At 37.8% G+C, this 21415-nt stretch overlaps 1 protein-coding gene across 4 annotated transcripts in view; it reads left to right on the forward strand.

Moving 5' to 3' along the window:
* Positions 1–686: 686 nt before the first annotated feature.
* Positions 687–21415, forward strand: part of LOC126185097 (asparagine synthetase domain-containing protein 1) — a 78134-nt gene continuing 57405 nt past the window's right edge. The window contains exons 1-3 of one of the 4 annotated variants that reach the window (XM_049927902.1): positions 687–1152; positions 8448–8645; positions 20154–20445. In XM_049927902.1, the coding sequence (XP_049783859.1) occupies positions 1054–1152; positions 8448–8645; positions 20154–20445 (589 nt within the window). In that variant the 5' untranslated portion in view covers positions 687–1053. The remainder of the gene's footprint in view (positions 1153–8447; positions 8646–20153; positions 20446–21415) is intronic. The other 3 variants (XM_049927907.1, XM_049927906.1, XM_049927905.1) reach the window with 3 other exon arrangements.

A 21415-nucleotide genomic window follows, 5' to 3' on the forward strand; every position in this document is an offset into this window, starting at 1 on the left:
TTTTCGTGACACATTTCAAATGTTCGCGACGACTGACAACTTGGAACATAGTCGTGTATAAATAAGAACATAAACTGATGAAACAGTTTACATTACTTAAGAAAGTCAGTTTTCTTGAAGGAGAAATATAAAATTATTGCTGGCTTTATTTATAATGTATAAAAAACGAGCACAGTAGATAAGGTAAACAGGCTCTATGTATTTCCTTACAAATATTGTTGGCTTAACACGTATGGCAAGAAAAATTTGTTTCATTCAGCTGTGATTAGACAGATCTAAAGCAATAATTATCAACATGAAATTGTTTGATTTGTTTATATCTACATATTTTCATTACCAAATAAATATCCATATCATGAAACTTTTTTAATTTCTTAAAAGTTTAATTGTATGATTGGTAGTTTCTTCAATCTGATATTGCATTCTGTCTTTTTGTATCTCGGATGATATCTATAACTTCACCGTTCCGTGCTAGATCAGCGAATTGACATTTATGTTGACGTTCTTCCACTGCTTGACCATGGCCTCGTGTGCCTTTCCCTTCCGTTGACGTCTAGTGTGAATCGACCTGAACGATTCTGTAAGTGACATGGTCATTTTCCTTCCCTATTCTTACCCAGTCCGAAATCGTGTTCCATGTGCGATGCCTACCGCTTTGCTAATCGGTCACTACTGCTTGTCTCACAACGAGGAACCGTAGCGCGACTCTCGTGTCTGTTGGCTAGCCTGGAGCAACAAAGATGTACTGAGACTGGCACTCTGGCAGTAATGAGTGTTTGGATGTAGTGTGTCTAGGGAAGAATGAGATTAAAATGATTGGCTATTTCAATTTCGATATTGTGTTGGTATTATTTATGTGCGACGGTCATTTCATATGTTAAATGCAATTAGGAGAGTGGAATGTGTCAAGATTTGGGCTTTGTGTGGGCACTGATGACCGCGCAGTTGAGCGACCGACGATCCAATCATCATCAAACAGTTCGTCGTAAGCGTTTTGACGGGCGCTTGGGGTGCGACGGAAGTGAATATTAAGATTGAAAACACTTAAAAAAAATGTGTGGTATATATTTCGCTGTTTACAGAGGCAACGACGTGTATCAATGCCAGCGGTCCAATTGTGACCATAATCAATGTGATGGATCCATATATGAGGTAATAAATAAATTATTACTTTAAAATATGTAACTGACAACCTAGTGTCTGGGAACTGTATATAACTTTTCAGCTTTCTGAGAAACTTGTCGTTTTACACGGGTTTTTGATACAATTCACAATTCGTTTTAAATGTGCTGAGCTGCTGTGTGAAATACATTTAGTTGCGCATTGTGGCAAGTTACATGAAAATCATTTGTTATTGCAGATAGTGACGTCTTATGGATGGGGTGACGTCCTTTGTAAGGCTTCATCAGTAGAATTTAAAGCATTGATATGTGTTCTGATAGTACTAATGCTTCATTCTTAAGAGTTGTAATAGTGTTGAATCTGCATATGCAGATGTCTGTAATGTAGCTAAGCATTAGTGCAAACTGGAGGCTGCTACCTGTATCTTGCTCAAGGGAATTTGCTGGAAGCTAATATTCTTACAGGGCTGGCAGATTTCTCTTGCGCATGAAAAAGAAAGTACTTTTGCTTCCAATCCGTAATAGAAAATGTTCAAGATTTACTGATATTGCAGTTTGATCTTATGCTTATATTAGAATTAATCAGACTTCCTACACTTAAAGTTTGGCTCCTCTTTAATAAGTTAAAGATTCAGTACTTTCTTCTCTCCTGCCATTTATAATAATAATAATAATAATAATAATAATAATAATGAGGATGATGAAAAGATAGAGGTCTGAAACCTTACAGTCCAGTGGAATGTTATTTAAGTTAAAGCTTTCATTACATAAGAGATATGCAGTAAGGGTTTTCAGGCAGAAAATTTATGAGCCTGCCTCGGAAACTTTTTAATTCCTTACGCAGTTTGTCAAACAGTTCTTGCATATTGCTTTTGGTGACATGAGGGTACAGGAACTGTAAATTTCATCACCATGTTGCTTACACTTATATGCAGCACATAGCCACATATTTCATTAACTTGTATCAAGTAAAAACAGGAAGGAAGGTTGAATACAACAAATTGTACCGCGACTATATATATAAATTTCAGAATGAGTTTAGGGGGATAAAGTTAACATGAAGGGCTTAGTCAGAAATTAGTATATAAATATGAACTTTGTAATATCAGTATAAAACTTGAATTAACATTAATGTAAATATACCTACAAAATTAATGTTTTCATCCATGGGATACAATCATGTTACAGTTCATGCAATCCAGATAAAACTTAATGATCTTGGGAGATCAGTTACTGTAAATGAACAAAAATTATCATTATTAGCATAAGGTGTAACAACTGGGTTAGTAAATGTGCCACAATACCTGAAACCTAAATTTCATTAAGTTACTTAAGTATTGGGGCAGTGCTTTATTTTGTATTGAAACAGATATGAGCAGCTGGAAATTACTGGCTGCTGTGTTATATTTCATGATGGATGGCACTATAAAGAGACTGATAACTTAATCTCTTACTAATAGTGGAGTTCTATGTTGTTATATTCAGTCTAAAAGGAAGTGCAAAAAATCTACATACTAAAGTAGGCCTGTGTAGTCTTATAATACACTGTTGTAGCTTGAAACATAAGAAGTTTGATCCTCCAACATTCATGCAACACTTCTTTTGTAATGTAAACTATTAATATATGTATTTTTTTATTTTTGCATTTAGCATTTAATACTTCAAACAATTCTCTAACTCAACAACTTTAATGCCAAATTTTTTCAGAAATGAAATGGATTGCGTATTTAAGAAAAATACCATGTTTAACTTACAGATATGTGGCCTCTTGCTATTTGAGGTAAATCTCAAGGAGGAAAGGAAAATAATAATAATAATAATTTTTCAGTTTAGCAGTAAGTCATGATTTCCATAAATGTTAGTTTTATACGGTTTTTACCATTGTATGAAATTATGTAGATTATAGGAAATTTTAATGATTCTACAGTACTGTGATAATCTGATATTGCAAAGTAGTTGATATAAAACTTTATATGCAGTGGAGGGAAGTCAGTTGATTGCCTAGTTTCAATAACAAAAAACATGTAATGAACTGTTCCGGTGTCATGATCGACCACACCTTGATGGAGCTGTGAGGCGAATCAATGTGTAATTAGGAATGGCTGTGAGGACAGCCAACTTTGCTCATGTTTCTCTGCTGCCCATCGCAACTATCAACACATGGGGTTTCACTAGGTGTGGCCTACACCTAAACAGGACTGGGAAGGGATGTTTGGTACAGTTGATTCATGAAAGTATAGGGGGTATATCTCGGGCCACACATGGTCAAATACCTGTTGTCATAGGTAGGTAAAGTAGGTCTTTTTTATGATAAATCCAGACAACATGTTCCCCTGCCTAAAGAGTATCTCCAGCAGTTTAAAAAATACTGAAACAATCACTCAGAAAACAGATTTTAACACTTCAAATAACACATATACCAGATGTCACAAAGAAAAACAAACTGTTGGAAAGAGTAACATGGGGCATTTCACAGACTTAACAATCCTGCATCAAAACATGCAATCAATAAAAAATAAAATAAAACTATTAGAATTTGAGCTTCAATCTTTGAACTACACAGTAGTTTGTATTACTGAGCACTGGCGTAGATACAAAGAACTCCAACATGTAGTATTATCATTGTATGAAAAGGCAAACCCTTACTGCAGAACTACTTCAAGGGGTGGGGGATCATGCATTGATATCAGAAAAGAAACACAGTTCAAATCAAGACATGACCTCAGTACAGTAAGTGAAGACAAACACATTGAAATATCAGCTATTGAATTAACAGGGCTTGATATCACCAAGAAATTAATCATTTTGTATGTGTATAGATCTCCCAGTGGTAGTGTGGACACTTTTTTCAATAAGTTAACGGAAATTCTAGATAAAGTCTCAAGTACAAAGGTCAACATAATTCTGTGTGGGGACATTAACATCAACACTAATATCACAAATGAATCCAGCAGCACCTTAAACATCCTTCAAAGTTTTGGCATGTCCCTATTGGTCAATAGTGCAACAAGGGTTACTACGATGACTGCATCAGTAATTGACCATGTGACCACAAATATGGACAGGGAAAAATGTGATGTACCTGTAAAATATCTTGGACTATCAGACCATCTCTGTCCAATAACAACAGTAAAATCTGGCATTGAGTCATTCCCTAAACTACAAGCCTACAAATGGCATCTATCAGATAACAAAATAAAAGATTTTTCAAAATGTTTCAAATGGCTGTGAGCACTATGGGACTTAACATCTGAGGTCATCAGTCCCCTAGAACTTAGAACTACTTAAACCTAACTAACCTAAGGACATCACACACATCCATGCCCGAGGCAGGATTCGAACCTGCAACCGTAGCAGTCGCGCGGTTCTGGACTGAAGCGCCTAGAACCGCTTGCCCACTGCAGCCGGCTAAAAGATTTTTCAAAAGAACTAGAAAAACAAACCTGGGATGAAGTACACAAGGAAACCAATGTGAATATGAAATTCTCCACATTGTTTAATTTGAACTTTGAAAAGGCATTTTCAAAAGTATGCATGTCTGTATCAACATCTCACAAAAACAAATGGATAACAGCAGGTATTAAGAAGTCCTCCCAAACACTTAAAGACCTCAGTTCCATGAAATAGGTTCACAATAATCCAGAATTATTAAATTCCTGTCATAGGTGTAAAAAGATCTGTAGGAAGTTGCTGCTTGCTGCAAAAAAAGTCATTTAATGACAAAATAATATATAATGCAGAGAATAAAAGCAAATCAGTCTGGGATGTTATAAAAAAGGAAACAGGGAGAGGCAAACAAATGCAGACTAACATTCTGCTAAGGGAGGGGGATAAGGAAATAAATGATCCACAACACTTAGCAAACTATGTAAACAAGCATGTTTCAAGTATCACAGTGAAGTTACAGCAAAAATTCCCCAAAACAAATATAGCACCTGTAAATAATGTTGCACCAAATACAATGTTGTTACTTCCAACCACAGAGAATGAAGTCAATAAAACTGTTCAAAAACTAAAAAATAAAAAGTCAGTAGGCTTAGATGAAGTACCAATGTGTGTGTACTGAAATGATGCATAGGGATTATACAAGGCCCCGTGACAAATATAATAAATGAATCCTTCACATCAGGGACATTTCCAAAGCAGTTAAAACAGGCAAGAGTTGTACCTTTGCTTAAGGAAGGTAATGCAGAAGACATAGAATATTACCGGCCCATTTCCATGCAGTCAGCATTCTCAAAAATAATAGAAGCAATTATGAAAGACAGATGAATGAATTACCTGAATAAATAGGCTACAATGTTTTAAGTGAATCACAGTTTGGTTTTCGAAGTGGCAAAAATATGGAGTCAGCCATAGTAGAATTCACAAAAGTTGTACTTGATGATCTTGATAAAGAGGAGTGTGTCACAGGCATATTTTTGGATCTTTCTAAGGTGTTTGATACAGTCGACTACAAGATTCTATTAAATAAATTAGAAGCATTAGGAATAAGAGGGGTAGCTAATGACTGGTTTTGATCATGCCTAACAGATACAGTACAAAGAGTAGAGATAAGACATACTTCAAATAGATCCAAACATTTAGTATCAGAATCAAAATACATTAATATAGGGGTTCCCACAAGGTAGCATATTAGGACCAATACTGTTCCTCATATTCATCAATAACTTTCCCAGTAGTGTTACTCATGGTGAAAAAATTCTCTTCGTTGATGACAGCAGTATTAAAGTCGCTGAGAAAGCAAATGAAACTCTCAAGGAAGTTTATGATTGGTCAATAAGCAATAAAGTGACAATGAACATAGAGAAAACTAATGCCATGAATTTCAGTTTGAAGGGGAAGAATGACAATGTTAAATTAAGTGTAGATGGTACCTCTATAGACTGTGTAACACATGTAAAATTTGTAGGAATGAATATTGATTCTTAGTTGAAGTGGTGTGAACACACAAAGGTACTAGCAAACAGAATGTCATCAGCATGTTATGCCCTTGGAATCCTATCATCAGTGTGTAACATGCAGTGTCTTTTAGTTACATAATATTCATATGTACACTCAATACTTAGGTGTGACATTCTTTTTGGGGAGCAAACACACAAAATATGAACACAATTTTCAAACTCCAGAAATGAGCAATAAGAATAATAAACAAAATTACTAGTCAAGCTCATTGTAAAGATCTGTTCAAAACACTGGGGATTTTAACTGCTCCATGTGAATAAATTTACCAGTCAGTTGTACTTATCAAAAATGAAATAGCTCTGTCCATGACCATGCAACAAGAGAGAGGCTCAACTTAATTCACCAAGAAAAAAATAAACATAAAACTCAAAACAGCATTTTCTACCAAGGAGTAAAACTGTACAATAAATTACCAAAAGAGATTAAAGAAATTGCAAAAATACACTTATTTAAAAAGGCAGCTAAAAGTACCTGTTATGCAATATATTTTATACATTGAAGGAGTACTTAGATAAAACAGAGTAGGGGTGTGATAAAAAAAATTGTGCAAATAAATAATAATAATAATAATGATGATGATGATGACTATAAAACATCCAATATTCCACATAACACCTTCACTTTGTTTTTTCCCCTTCTTTTTTCCTTTTTAGAAATACTTACCCCCAAGCTATGCATAGCGCAATACTAACACCTCTTTCTGAGCTCAACATCTCACTCATTATGGAGGGACGCTGACTCAGATTTTCAGGATAGCAAATGGGAAGTTGAGTTGCGGTACAGAAAATGGCCCAGAGATCATGTTTTTGTGTGTGTGTGTGTGGGGGGGGGGGGGGGGGGTGAGTGAAGTGTTGTCAAACAATGTGTGTACAGTGGCTGATAGTGAGATATGAGTGAACAGTGTGGCATTACATTATTTCATGAGTTATTTGCAAAAAAAGTATTGTATGCCAGGAGTAAATCTGATGATTATCTCTAACTAGAAGTCTGTAAATATATATGTGTATGAATTAGCTTATTTTAAATTGCTCTAACCTTGTAAATACTTTGGCATGTCCCATATCCCAAGAGATCTACAGATGAATAAAGCTGCTGCTGCTGCTACTACTACTACTACTACTGATAAGAATAGACTGTTTGTCTTAAGTTGTGGAGTTGCTTTGAGGGTAATTGTTTTTAATGCTACCTACAGATGCTATTTGAACTTTAGTTATAAGTGCTAAAAATAATTGTGTTTTAAGTTTAATAATTCAGAAGACACTATGTGAAATTATTTTTACAAAATTACCATCTACTAGCAACAGATACAGCGTAAGTACATTAAATATGTTTATTGTAAGTCTATCACATAAAGGGTACTTTTTAAGTGGGTATTAGTTGAATTAGGCTTCAAGCTTGTATTAATGGAAGTCTGTCAACTGTCTTTATTTCAATTTTTATTGACGTATGCATATTTCAGAGTTAAAGCATTAGCTTCAGGGTTCAGTAATTTCAGTTTCTCCTCTTTGCCCTGGTGAACCAGTCATGTTGGATGGTGGTTATTGATAAGAAGCCGAAAACTTATACGAAACTGTGTGAAACAAACTGGACTGCCATAAATATTTGTATTTTTGTGAAATTTTCTTCACTTTTTGTGGATGATGAATACCTTCTGCATCTTTTATCTATAGTACACAGCTATTACTACAACAAATTATTGTAATGTTTTTTTCAAGGGTGATTTGTTGCTAAAACTATAAATGAAACTCTGTTTTATTTTCACTCTTTTTGTATCTTGCTAATGATGCATATTTGAAAGTATCCATTAGTATTCTTGGAAAATAACACATTTGTGTAGTGTGTACTCTATTTTTGTAATATAAATAATTTTTAGAACCAGAGCGAAATAGTAGCAAGTAAGAGATCCAGAATTAAGAGCAGCATGAATGTTATTTTGAGAATTATTTCTTCTGTGTTACTTACCATTGCTCCTCTTATTTCCAAGTGCAGTCTTGTAACTGAGAGTTGTCAACAGTTTATTCAGACTCATAGCAGCACAAAGTGCTCAGAATAATCCAAGTCTGTTTTTCTTCTCTAATTGTTCTGTGAAGTGACTGAAAAATTCAGATTAGCACAGACGCAATGGCAATTGCTCTGAATGTCAAGAAATTTATAGAGGAGATGGTGCAGGATATACTTGAATCTTAAGTAAAAGAGTTATCAAGCATTTGTAAAATTTCACAATGATCCACTGTGTGTGCACCTGCTTCATTGGACTAAATTTGATTTTGTTTGTTCTTGTATATATGTTTAGTAGCATTGTGATCAGTTTCTCAGTATACATTTTCAGGCTTGCATTTAAGTTTATAACTGGTGTTGTAGGTTCATGTGAAAGACCAGTTGGAATCCAGAGGCCCTGATACAACTTCGGTAGTCCAGAATTATGACATGGATGGCTGGGCTGTATTCAGTGCAGCAAGTGTATTGTGGATGCAAGGGAAGCACCCCACACCTCAACCATTGGTTGACAGTGCTGGTAATATTCTGCTGTGGAATGGGGATATCTTCTATGGATCATTGGTAAAGTGAAATATCACATAATATTTTCAGTGTATTAAGTATTTTAAAAGTTTGGCTGCTCGAAGTGCCACAATATTGTACCTTTAGGTAGACAAACTAAATGTATGGTTGTTTATATGCCATCATTACAAGTGGTGAAAAATTAGGCTCCATTGCTTTCTGGAAAACCTCATTTTAGCCAATTGCAATGTGAAACACTTATTTTTCCCTCCATCAGAAAATCTTTGTTCAAAAGCAGTTGTTCCAATTTTTTGTTTTAAGTTTTGTGGAACTGGTGAAAAGTGGTATTATGGAAGAAATATTTCAACTCTTTCGGTCAACATGACATGTAGTCTGTTTATACTAATACGATTTTCCCATAGATGAAATTTTCAAAGCAGTCATAAAATAAATCGAGACCAACACACAATGCGCTTGTGGAAACAGAAAATACGACTAATGTTGTAATGTAAAGACCGGACAAAATCATCTTCAGAATTAAAGAAAAAAGTATTTCTCTGATGGTGGTGAATTATCAGTAAAATCAGTTTGGGTATAAAAAAGCATTAGCATTAATATTCACCCACAAATCTCTTATTGAGACTTCCTGGCAGATTAAAATTTTGTGCCAGGTTGAGACTCAAACCTGGAATTTTGCCATTCTCGGACCAGTGCTCACTGACTGAACTATCAAAGCATAGCTCATGACACACACACACACACACACACACACACACACACACACACACACACACACACACACTACTTCCACCTGTACGAAATACGAAGAAATTAATAAATGATTGGGGGGGGGGGTGGAGGTGAATAATGTGCTCTGTGCAAGTACAAGCCACATGAATGTACCCCATTTTTGAAACTGAGGGCACATCATGAGTCATGAGTCCCAGATTTGGATCCCGATCTGACAATCTGTCAGGAAATTTGAAATTGACACACATTCCTGTGCAGAAGAAAGAAATTCATTTGTAAATGCCTTATTGTTAAACAAGATCATTCATGTTCCGTTGTATACTTCATCTTTCTTTAGAACTCTTGTTCTGGCTGTTTCGTAGTGTTGAACAAATTACAATTTTCCGTGTAACGTTTATAAAATGACATGATAGTCCATATTGAAACTGTCCAAATAAAGAAAGGAAAAAAATCTACATGTATGGCTGCAGACTGATAAAAGCACAGAACTCCCGCATTTATTACCCTTTCAAACCCAGCATTCTTGTCTGTTGATATGGAAAATGATTGTAGGACTTCAGGGTGTGGTAAAATAGCAACCCAGGATTGTACCTCACTTGACCACAGGACAGGAAGAGAATATAAGCAAATAGAGTAATGGAAAACGTGGAAGTTCAGTTTACAGGACATCTTTTGAAAAGTCAGAAATAGGGGAAACAAACACTGAAAAGAGAAGCACATATGTGGCAAAACACACTAAAGAAAGTGAAAAAGGACAGAGGCAAGTAATGGAGGGGTAAAATTAAAACTAACAAAAAGAAACAAAGTTACTCGACATGTAAAAATACGAAGAAATTAATAAATGATTTTTTTTTGGGGGGGGGGGGGTGAATAAGTGCTCTGTGCAAGTACAAGCCACATGAGTGTACCCAAAGTAATCTGAAGAGTGAGAGAGAAGGAAGTGAAATAAAAGGAATTGATCCAGTGAGATATAGAAGTAAAAGCCTGTTCAGAGCTGGGGGCAAGTTGTTGCTATGGAAAAAAAAACTGCCACTTGCAAAGTCCTAAGGAGATGGGGGACAGAACAGAAAGTCTGAATTATCTGATGAAGGCCATTGCTTTTAGCCATGTTGCATGTTTGTCAGTGGGATGTTTATACAGATCTTGTACTTCGTTATTTACCTGTATTAGTAAGCACAGCAACGTAGATAGTTAAACAGCACTTGTCAGGTATGTAAAATTTGGATTAGGACTTCGGGGCAAAGAGACTTGAGGAAGAAAGGGTAAAAGTGCTCATAAGACTAAAACATTGCTATGGGAAAGGTCACAGATATGTAAATAATATGACAAGAATTTTCATTATGATTGCAAGCTTATCGTAGTCCCTAGATGGAGAAAAAATTAAATAAATTAATAAATGTTACAAGCACATTAGCTGACAGGGAGGAAGATGATGCCGTTGAGCTTGCAATTAAATTATATTCTGGATTGAGTGGCAATAGTAGTGGCCAGGGTGATCTTCTTTTCAGGGAATGATTTAAGAATATTGTGGTTCAAGTTGAGAAGCTGATTGTTTTGTTCCAAGACAGGAAAGAATTGTGTGATGAGGTCTAAACTCTCATATTGTTTTGACGTAATTCATAAATTTTAAGGTGGGTGAGTAATCTTAGGAAATGTGCTTGTGACAGCAAATGTTGGAAGTGAAGATTGATACGGTAAGGGTTTAAGCATAAAATTACTATTGGAACATATGAATTTATAGATGGCAGTGATGATGTGGATAGGGGTGAAAACTATCAAAATAAAAGTAATAGTCAATAAATTACAGGAATGCAGCCAGATAATATCTCCAAAGTTGCCAATATTTTGACAGGTCTTCATCCTGTCATTTTCAAGGCACAGAAATGAAACGAAATTGCCCTGCATGGCAACTTTTTAACCATTGATGGGTGGAACTAAGTTAACTAGGAAGGCAAAGCTGTTTTGAGATCAGTAAAGGCTGATGAGAGTTTGGAGTACCACACACACCTACTGGCTGTCTGCAGTTAACATAATGAATGAACACTGTGTGATACTAAGTGTGTGGATAAAGCCTAGGTCTATCAATACTGCTACAAGAAATTCCGTCAGACAGGTACCAAACATATTCCACATTCACAGTGTACACTTGAGAATTTAGCTGATGCATATTTTGTAAGCATGTAGACCTAGTACGACACTAGCTTTTTACTGTTCAGTCATCTTTATCACAGTCCAAATACAATGGGATCATGACATGTGGCTTGACATGGTGGATGAGGGTGTGTCTCCGGCCTGTTGAGGTTGCTAAGCATACGTGGTTCTGTTGGCTGTGGGAGCAAGTGAAGTCTCTCAATCTTATTCACTGACTACAGCATCCCTCCCAACCCCTCGGAGACAATACGGTCACAAACAACTCGGATGAGGAGCTAGGGGTAATGCTTCAGGTTGGGTGTCCATTTTGACGTACTGTACAGGCAGCTGAACAAGAAGAGACTCCTGTCACTCTGAGTGATCGCCCTGCATCAGATTGAGGTTAATGCTGTGGTACATCAGACATGATGTGGTCAAAAGAGCACCATAGTGAGGCGTCAGGATGAGCTGCATGGGAGTAGGAGTGGGGGGGGGGTTACCTCCGTGGTCCCTGCTGATTGGATGCGGTCATTATGATCATCCTTCTGTGGCTGCAGCTGCTGCAGTGGCAGGGGAGGAGGCAGAGGTGGCAGCAGTTATTGCATTCCTGGTGACAGCCACAGGTCCGGGGGGCATTTGGCTCAGGCGGAGGCCAGCACTGCGGACATTAGTGTGGCACTACAAGTGGAGCACGGTTGTCTCCCGTACAGAAGATATCAGTGTGGCAGAAAGCTGCTGTCGTCGTTACCAGTGGATGAGTGGAGTGGAGTTAAGGTGGTTAGAGGTTGCCTGCCCTGTATGTACTGTAAAGGGTGTGGATGTGCTCTGGTGGTGGTTGATGGGTCAAGGTGAGTCATAAGTAGTTCAGAGGAATTACAATCCCTTTATTACTCACGTAGTTCACATTACAAGCTCAGTCCCACATCTAGCAGCATTGGAAAGTAGGCTTTGATGCAATGGGCTTGACAGTGGAGTGTTGTAGAAGATCAGTGACCGTGCTGTGATCAGCCCATTTGTGGTGCAACGTTGAGTAGGCAACCACCCCAGCTGTCAGCCGAGCTACATCAGAGTTGATGCAACTGGCTGACACTGCCTGCTGAGCGCAATATGGCTGGCTGGTGGAAACTGGTGCTGGCAGGCGCCCCAGTGGCTTGATGAATAGGAAGGCCACAGTTCAAACATCGGCGCATTGAGTGTCGGCTGGACACTCTGGCAGATGGTCCTGTCAGGGTGATGGTGGAGCAGAGTGCCCTCATGGCGGACTCTGGTTTTGTAATTATCTGGGCACTGACTGGCTGGTGAGCTGCGATACCAGTACCAATGTATTGCAACAAGTTGTCCTCTTGCCTAGAGCTGTGCTGTAACAGTTCTAAAAAACTGTGAGAGCATCTTTGCTAGAAAAATACTGGGTTTGTCCCTTCATGTTTTCCTTAAAAATGCTCCACCTAGCCATTTAATTAAAGATGAAAAGAACCTGTTAAGAGCTGTATGCCATGTGAGTAAAAATCTCCACAAAAGGGGGGGGAGGAGTAGGGGAACCTACCGTGCAAACAATTTGGCAATCTTCAGTGCTGCTGGATCTGTCTGTGAGTGGCTGTGTCCTGCTAACAGGGCCGTACTACGCTGCTGTGTAAGCTACAGCAGTTGACAATGCTGGGTGCTAATGTCATCGTGCGATAACTGGTGGCATGCCACAGTCATGCGCTGCCCTCACCATGTGCTGCAAGGGATTGTGGCTGCCATTGTCACCAAGATGCTGCCACTGTATTCAAATGAGTGCCAGTAAAATGTTTTGCCTTTTGGTGATGTTTGAGCTACCAACTGCTTGTTCTCATGACCTCGCCATACCGTCAGAACCCAACTCTCCACAGGAGTGGTCCTACACCCCCAAACTGCTATAATAATTCCCATTTTAGAATGTGGAACATGTCACTTGTGGGCGACCAAACAGTCGGCTCCCTCCTTTCAGGGGGCATGGAGGGGTTGTGCAATCTACACTATTTTTGCTATAAACTTACCAATATGGTTCACCTGTCCCTTGAAAGATTTATAGTTATTTTATGTTGTGGGTGTAGGCATGTTGTCAGTGGCGTGTACATGGTGTAAATCTGAAGTATCCTAGGTTTGTTTACAATGAAACTCAACTGAATATAAAAAATGACTTCTTGAAATAGCATGTTAATTTGATTTTCTATAAGGCAGAAAGGAATGAGCGTAGGTTTCAAAGATGTTCACGAGTGTTAGACCTCATGAGAATTACATCATCGAGATAGTTACAGTGAAATGTGATAGAATCACTTGGATCAGTTGTCCATTAATTTTTTTTAAATGGGAGGTGCACTAGAAATGCCAAAATGGGGCTGCTGTTATTGATCAGAGTCAAACAGGGTGTTTTTGGAGTCCAGATACAGAGATAGTTGTCTACACATATCTGACTGATCAATTTTACAGTGACATTTCCCACCTTTTCATTGTGAAAAAAATGTCAGTGTTGTATAGAATAACATAGGTATCAACCACTCTCAAATTCACTGCTTTAAAATCTCTCTTCATTCTGATTGAGCTGTTTGGTTTATGTAACACTATTAAAGGGAATGCCTTCAAATAGATAAGATAGGTGAGATAGCATGTCATCTTTGCAGGCAGATGAACTGTTTTTAATTTTCTCAGGCAGACAGTGGTGTAAATGATGTTCTGCACAAAGTGGGAGATAGCATTGGGTTGGAGGTGTATCTTGGCCTGTATGTCGGTAGCACAACCTAGACATAGAAAATAACTCAAAAAAATTTGTGCAGTGGTTATCAATGGCTTGGAAGGGAACTCTGGCAACAAGCTGTGCTCTTACATCGGTGGAAATATAAACTGATTAAATGTGTTGGGACCAAAACTATTGTCTGTTGCAAGTGAACTAATAACAATAAGGGTGATGTGTTGTGGAATTTGTATGTCACTTCCAGTTGGAAAGTTCCTTGAATCGAGAGTGTGTGCCCACTGTACAGTGTAACTTCTGAACAAGTTTGCAACACTGATGTACCAAGCTCTGTGTATATGTTCCAATTTATCAGGAAAGCTGAAGTCCCTGTGTTAACTTGAACCACTATCAGTGTCTCAGTTTTTTGATGGTTTCAATTTTATTTACAGAATCTTGTTCCTGATCATTTGCAGTCATTCTACAAATGGAGGAAATTCAGACACTACCTATATGGCAACCGTGACACAAAAAACACTGTTAATCTTACAAGGGCCATTGGCAGTGAGGATAGTGTCAAAAACAATTGGGGGGAGGACAGCGGCTGCCGTTTGTAGTTGTATGAAGAGTGTTAGGATACCTCTTGAACCAGTTCGTATGGAGGTTGTTTGCTTATGCCTCTGCGAGTCTTGGGAGGGTCAGGTTTGGTTATTTGGAGCAATACATGATGTCAGCTGTTCTCTCACTGAGCAAGCCAGTTATATGTCTGTCCCTGTCAAAGTCAAGGAGAGTATTACAGAGTGTTTTTGCCAATCTTATTTGTTTTCCTGTGCAAATTCGAAACTTTGTGCAAAAAGGATCTGAACTTTTTAAAGCCTGCTTGCAAACCTGAGAGTCTGGGGCATACCGAATAAAGCAGTCTCAAATGAGTGTGTCTGCCTAGGATCATTTGGATTTCTTACTGGTTGATACGAAATTGAAAAGCCAACTTCAATCTTTTAGTTCTGTGATCCACTCCCGATATGACTTGGAAGTGATTTGTGACGCTGAAAAAATTCAAACTTATTGAACACTGTGTGGGTCTTGCAATTATGTAATCTCTCAACAGTTTCCACATTCTACAAGATGAAATGCTATCCACGTCTTCTAATCAATGAAGCTTTTGAAGCAAATTCAAATACATGTGAGGACAAGAACAAAAAGATACTTTGGAATTTCTACATTATTATCCTTAAACACTGTTAAGTGGTAGCATAGCTGTCAGAATTGTACATCAGTTGTTGCCCTTGCCATCTTGGAATGGTGGTAACTGAGGCATGGCTGATGTCACTGAGGATGATCCAGACTTGCCATTGGCTGCTGCTGAGATGGATTGCTATTACATGGTGTCACATTGGTGTTGCACTGTTATCATTATCATTATAATTTCATCTGCTGTCATTCCTCCAGAGATTTGAGGAATTTCAGGAACCCAAGATCGATCATACAACACTATGGGTACATATAACCTTCCTTTTCACTACTGGAGTGGTGCTTCTGTTTCCTTTATTTGATCAGAAACACTAATTACAAGTTTGGTACAGATTGAGTGCTTGGCACAACACAAATTTCTGGCAGTCTGTGGTTACACAAGGAATGAAAACTGTGAAATAATAAAAGTCCATGAATAAAGCTCAAGTCTGTTGTACTGCTAAGAGAAATTCAGCCAAAGACAAAAGCCTGACACAGTCCAGGCTCACGATCTGGGTCATCAGCAGAGGGTAAAGGGCGCATATGTTGCAAATGTGTGTAATGAGTAAGACGCTGAGTTGGTTGGTAATGTGTGGACAGCTTTATGCTTGTCTGGAGATCCGGCATCAGGGTCGCACCACATGCTGTGTTTGGTGGAAGAGGGTGTGTCTTTGTTCCATTTCGGTGTTGCTGCTTGCTGCATGTATGTGATATCAATGATTGTGGTGAACAAATAAATATTCTCCTTATCTGAGTCGCTGGCTGTAGCATAACTGTCATATATTTTTTATATTCATTTAGTAACAAACAATAAATGAGAACTGCACTATCTCTGTCCCTCTGTTGTTTGACCAGGGCAGAGCAGGAGTCCAGGCAGATTTTAAGCATAAAATTCTGTGTCTGTCTATACTACTATGTAAAGACAAGACTTTTAACCTTGTTGCCAAAAATCCCAAAAACTGCTTGACAAATTTACTTCAGATTTTTGCTTGATTCTTTAATGAACATGCATAGGTAATATATTTTTAATGTATGTGATGTTGTTAGCAAAAAGTTGTTGACTAATTTACTTCAAATTTTTATATGAATTCTAACAAATGTTGAGGCAGACATGGACTATGTATTTTTCTAAACAACAATGTATCGGTTTTCTGTTGTACCGATTGTGAAAAAAGAAAATGCTGTGTTGTGCTCTGCCATGAAAATGTGTGGCATTGCTTCTTTTTCCCAGTTTCTCTCTCTCTCTCTCTCTCTCTCTCTCTCTCTCTCTCTCTCTCTCTCTCTCACCCCCCCCCCCCCCCCCCCTCTCTCTCTCTCCATATATTTTTAAATAAAAATTGTGTACATAGCAATGTGCTGTTTTACTTTCTTCCTTGCAGTCTGTTGTCACAGAAAACAGAAAAGTTGTATTTGTGGCTTATCTGCTGATGATTGGGATACTACTACGGAACATGAATTTGCAATAACAATAAAGAAGTTTGAAAGCTAGAGAGAGGGTGCAAGAGGAGATAAATGGAGGGAGAGGGGAGGAGCAAATAGATAGAGAGATGGGCAGGGAGGAGATGGACAGAGAGGGGGGGAGCCAGAGGAGATGGGGAGGGGAGAGGGGGGGCAGAGGAGGTGTGGGGAGAGGGAGGGGGGAAGAGATGGACAGAGAGAGGAGGAGAAGAAGAAAATTATGATCTACATCCAATTCCTATGTATATTTAGCAATTGCAAAGCACTGCCGGGTTCACTAGTTTATAATAAAGATAGAGGTTTTTGCTGAAATTCTGCATGGAATCTTGCTCTGTCCCTGGTCAAACAGGATGACAAGGTTAGTGCTAATTGTTCACCCATTGCTAATAGATATTTCACTTTCTGTGTCTTACGTTGAATGTCTTTGTGTGGTGGCACTATACATTAAGTGTGTGTTTTTTTCCTACGTACACCATTTTTTTGTTCTTGGTTGACATAACTGTGTCAACTGAAAGTTTAAGTTGCCATGCGCAGTGATACCTTGTTTCATTTGAGCCTAGAAAATGATTGGGTATTCACATGTTGAAATATCATCGGTTTGTTGAGGATGTTACCCAGCTGTATCCTGCAAGTTATTTGAACATTCAGTACACTGATATAAGCTCAACTTTCACTTGTGAGATATTTTTCAGTAGGCATAAAATATATGGGAGTTTAGAATTAGCTGTGAGAAAAATAGAAGTCAACATTGAGGAAGTTGAGGGATACGGAAAGCATGAAACAAATCATATCTCAGACAATGTCTTCAACTTCCAAGAATGTTCAATATCTGCTCACAAGTTTTGGTGGTGAAATGTTATCATTGTATTTGAGCAAGATAATTAACCTACATTTCCTTAACTCTGATGATATTATATCTAAGCAAACCATGAAAAGGTTGGCATGACGTGTCCACTCTCATTTACGTGGCTGTACTCCTGAACTACTTGCATATGTGCTCCTCAAAAATTGAGTAGGCCATAGTAAATGATAACATTATTCCACAAAAGCTATTATTAAATGGAAGAAAAATTCCTTTTTACTTCAGTTTCATTTACATGACAGAGCAGTTATGGCTGTGAAGCCATTTTTGAGTTGCAAACCTAGAAATATATGTCAGCATAACATAGTAAAAACCTAAAAAATCATATGTTGTATTATTAGGTTTGTTATTTTTCTTTTTCTTTCTTTCTTTCTTCTTCTCTCTCTCTCTCTCTTTTTTTTTTTTTTTTTTGCCCCCCCCCCCCTTCAAAATGTGGCTTGTCGGCTTGTTCCCGACATGAAGACCAGACCATTCTGCTGCTTACAGTATGCTGTGTCAATCATGCAGCCTGCATCACTACAAGCAACACATGGCAGGTGGTCAAAGGAACTTTCATTAGTCAGTGCCATCTACCATAGCAACTTTGCATTTCTGGACATGTGTTCATACAACGTCTTTTCCTCCATTTCCAGTGGGGACCCCATCCCTGCGGTTTTTCAATTTTATTAATGTTCACCCTGTATATAGTGCTGAATAAGATAGTTTTTTTTTTTTTGAAGAATGGGGAACAAAATTACAGAGCAAAGACTAGCACGTTGTCACAGTAAGAAAGACTTGAGATCCACATACATGAACCTCCATTTATGCTGTAGTGAAAAAATTGCATTTGTGTCATGCTTGTAGTATGCTAGAAAATGTGAAAAGGAAAACTTTTCTGCGATTTTTTATCCCCTCAAGAGTGAAGAGGATAATGCAGCTTCATAAATGAACAAAAAAAAAAAAAAAAGATATTAGGTCAAGTACGAACAGAAATAATGCAACTTGAGCTTGGATTGGAAAGATATAATGATATAGAACAAGGCTCTTGAAATAATTTAATGCATACTGGAATATGAAGTTATCATAAGCAAAATGAAACACACAAACAATCTACAGGATGATTCTAGGTGTTATAAATTAAAAGGCCAGGAATTATAAAAGGAAGGTAACAAGTAGTAGATCTGTCGTGATTAAATTGCACAATCCTACTGTGAATTGAATGAGCCTTGGTGGATGATTAGCACAAAGGTATGTGAAAAGTGAATGCCTTAAGTAGAAACAAGGTATGCCACTTTGAGGCCAAGGAGTCAGGCTTTGTGCATGGAGACTGCAACAGCATTGAGAAGCACCATGAAGACCTAAAATTGTATTGGAACTAAGAGACCAAGCTTCTAAAGTGTTAGGCACTACATAGTATTTGACTCTCCCGGAATATTTCCTTCTTTACCTCAGTTTCTTTCAGAATGCTGTACTGTTATATGTGAAAGCAGTTTTATATTTCAGTGTCTTCAAAAATACTCATAATTCTTGCAGTGCTCAGATTTTGGAGAATCTGCATCACATTATCTATATTGGGGGTGGGCGCTGGTTGAGATACAGTGTACATGCATAATGGCTGTCTGTAAATATCTGAAGTTTTTAAAGTTTAAATTAAAAAAGAAGCATTTTCAATATTTTAATTCTTCATATTGTTTTGGGTAGTGCTGGTAATACTGCTTCTTGGTATATTTATTTGGAGCCACAATTATGTATGTTTTATGTCTGTTCATAAGTATCAACTAAGAAATGACTGTAGATTTTATGTTTTGTTGTTATTGTTCTTGTTATTGTTGTTGAGATTCAAATTTTGCCTCCATTTTGGTGCCTATATGTGTGTGTACAGATGTTGTTATGTGCAATGTTTCAAGTCACTTGTTAGCTGTTCTGTGTTACTCTCAGTAAGTTACTAATAACATTCTATAATTACGTGTCATGCCTGTATTGTCACTCCACATCTCAACAGTATGGTGTAAATGAGTTGTTGAAATTTACATATGCATCTAGAATTGTAGAAAATAATTTTTTTGTTATTGTTAACTTATTGTTGTTTGTTATTACATACAGTTTTTCAAATGAGTAACAGTATCTTTGGAAAACTTCATATGCAGTGAAGAGGACGCTGAGTCTTCCTGTGCTAACTTTGTATTTCCTATATGTTTAGTATTATTAATTTTAAGATGTAGCAAAGGTTGGACACACACACACACACACACACACACACACACTCTCTCTCTCTCTCTCTCTCTCTCTCTCTCTCTCTCTCTCTCTCTCTCTCTCTCTCTGTGTGTGTGTGTGTGTGTGTGTGTGTGTGTGTGTGTGTGTGTGTGTGGAAGAGAGGGGAGAGAGAAGGGGGGGGGGCGGCTGCACGCACACTCTTTAGTCCATTCTGTTACTAAGCTTGAATAACAGTATATTATTGCACTTTTTTCAGGCACCTGATGATTCAACTTCAGATACTTTAAGTGTTGTCGAAAACTTGAGCAAGTGCCACAACAATGAAATGATCATTCAAACAATAAGCAAATTCAGAGGTCCATTTTCATTTGTGTATCTGAATGCTACAACTAGACAACTCTGGTTCGGCAGAGATGTTCTGGGCCGTCACAGCTTACTTTCACACAGCAGTAACAACTCGCTTGTGATAACATCAGTATCAAGAAAAGAACTGGATTGTCAAGAGGTTCCAGCAGTTGGTGTTTTCCTGGCAGAGCTGACTGACAAAGGTGACTTAACCAACCAAGATAGTTTCATATTACTGGTTATAATTAAGAAAATAATATGCTAATACAGAGTCAACAGTTTGTAATGAATTTATGGGAGATTAATTTTATGCATATATATCTACATCTACATCTTTACTCTGCAAGTCACCTTACAGAGGGTACCTTTGGTACCACTAACTTTTCATTCTTTCCCTGTTCCATTTGCGAATGGTGCATGTGAAGAACAATTTTAGTTAACCTCTGTATGAGCTGTAATTGCTCTTGTTTTGTCTACATGATCATTTTGCGAGACGTATGTTGAAGGAAGTTAGAAGTTGCCCAACTCTTCTCTAAGTGTACTATCTTGAGGATTTCAACAATGCCTCTCTTGCAGGGTCCTCCCAGTGGAGCTCGATGAGCAGCTTTGTAATCTTTGTAATGCTGTTACGCCTACTGAACAATACTGTGGTGAAATGTGCCACCATCATTGGGTCTTCTCTGTTGCTTCTCTTAATTTAAGAGGTGCAGACAGATGAGTGATGCTCTTGATTTGGATGAAAAAGTATTTTGGAAGCTACTTCTTTTGTGGATGAAGACAGTTCAGTTCCTTAAGATCCCCCGTGTCTCTCATCATGGCATCTGCTTTTCATACAGTTTCTTTTATGTGGCCATTCCACTTAGTGTCTCCAAGTGGCTAATCTTAAATATTTTGTGGTAATTATTGTTTCCAGTGATTTATCAGCAATAATGTAATTGAGTAATAGCAGGTCCCTTTGTCTATTTGTATGAAATACTTAACATTTATTTATGTCTGGGCTCAACTGCCAGTTCCTGCACCCATTTATTTATGTTCAGAGTCAATTGCCTCTTCCTGCTCCAATTGTTGATCCTCCAATACCGTAAAATACACGAAATATCAGCCTTTGTTAATTGGCTTTGCAGTTATTCAATTCCAGGATGTCTTTGTCATTCCCCCTTCCAAGGTAGTTTA

The sequence above is a fragment of the Schistocerca cancellata genome, chromosome 4 (assembly GCF_023864275.1).
Source record: "Schistocerca cancellata isolate TAMUIC-IGC-003103 chromosome 4, iqSchCanc2.1, whole genome shotgun sequence".
Taxonomy (NCBI): domain Eukaryota; kingdom Metazoa; phylum Arthropoda; class Insecta; order Orthoptera; family Acrididae; genus Schistocerca; species Schistocerca cancellata.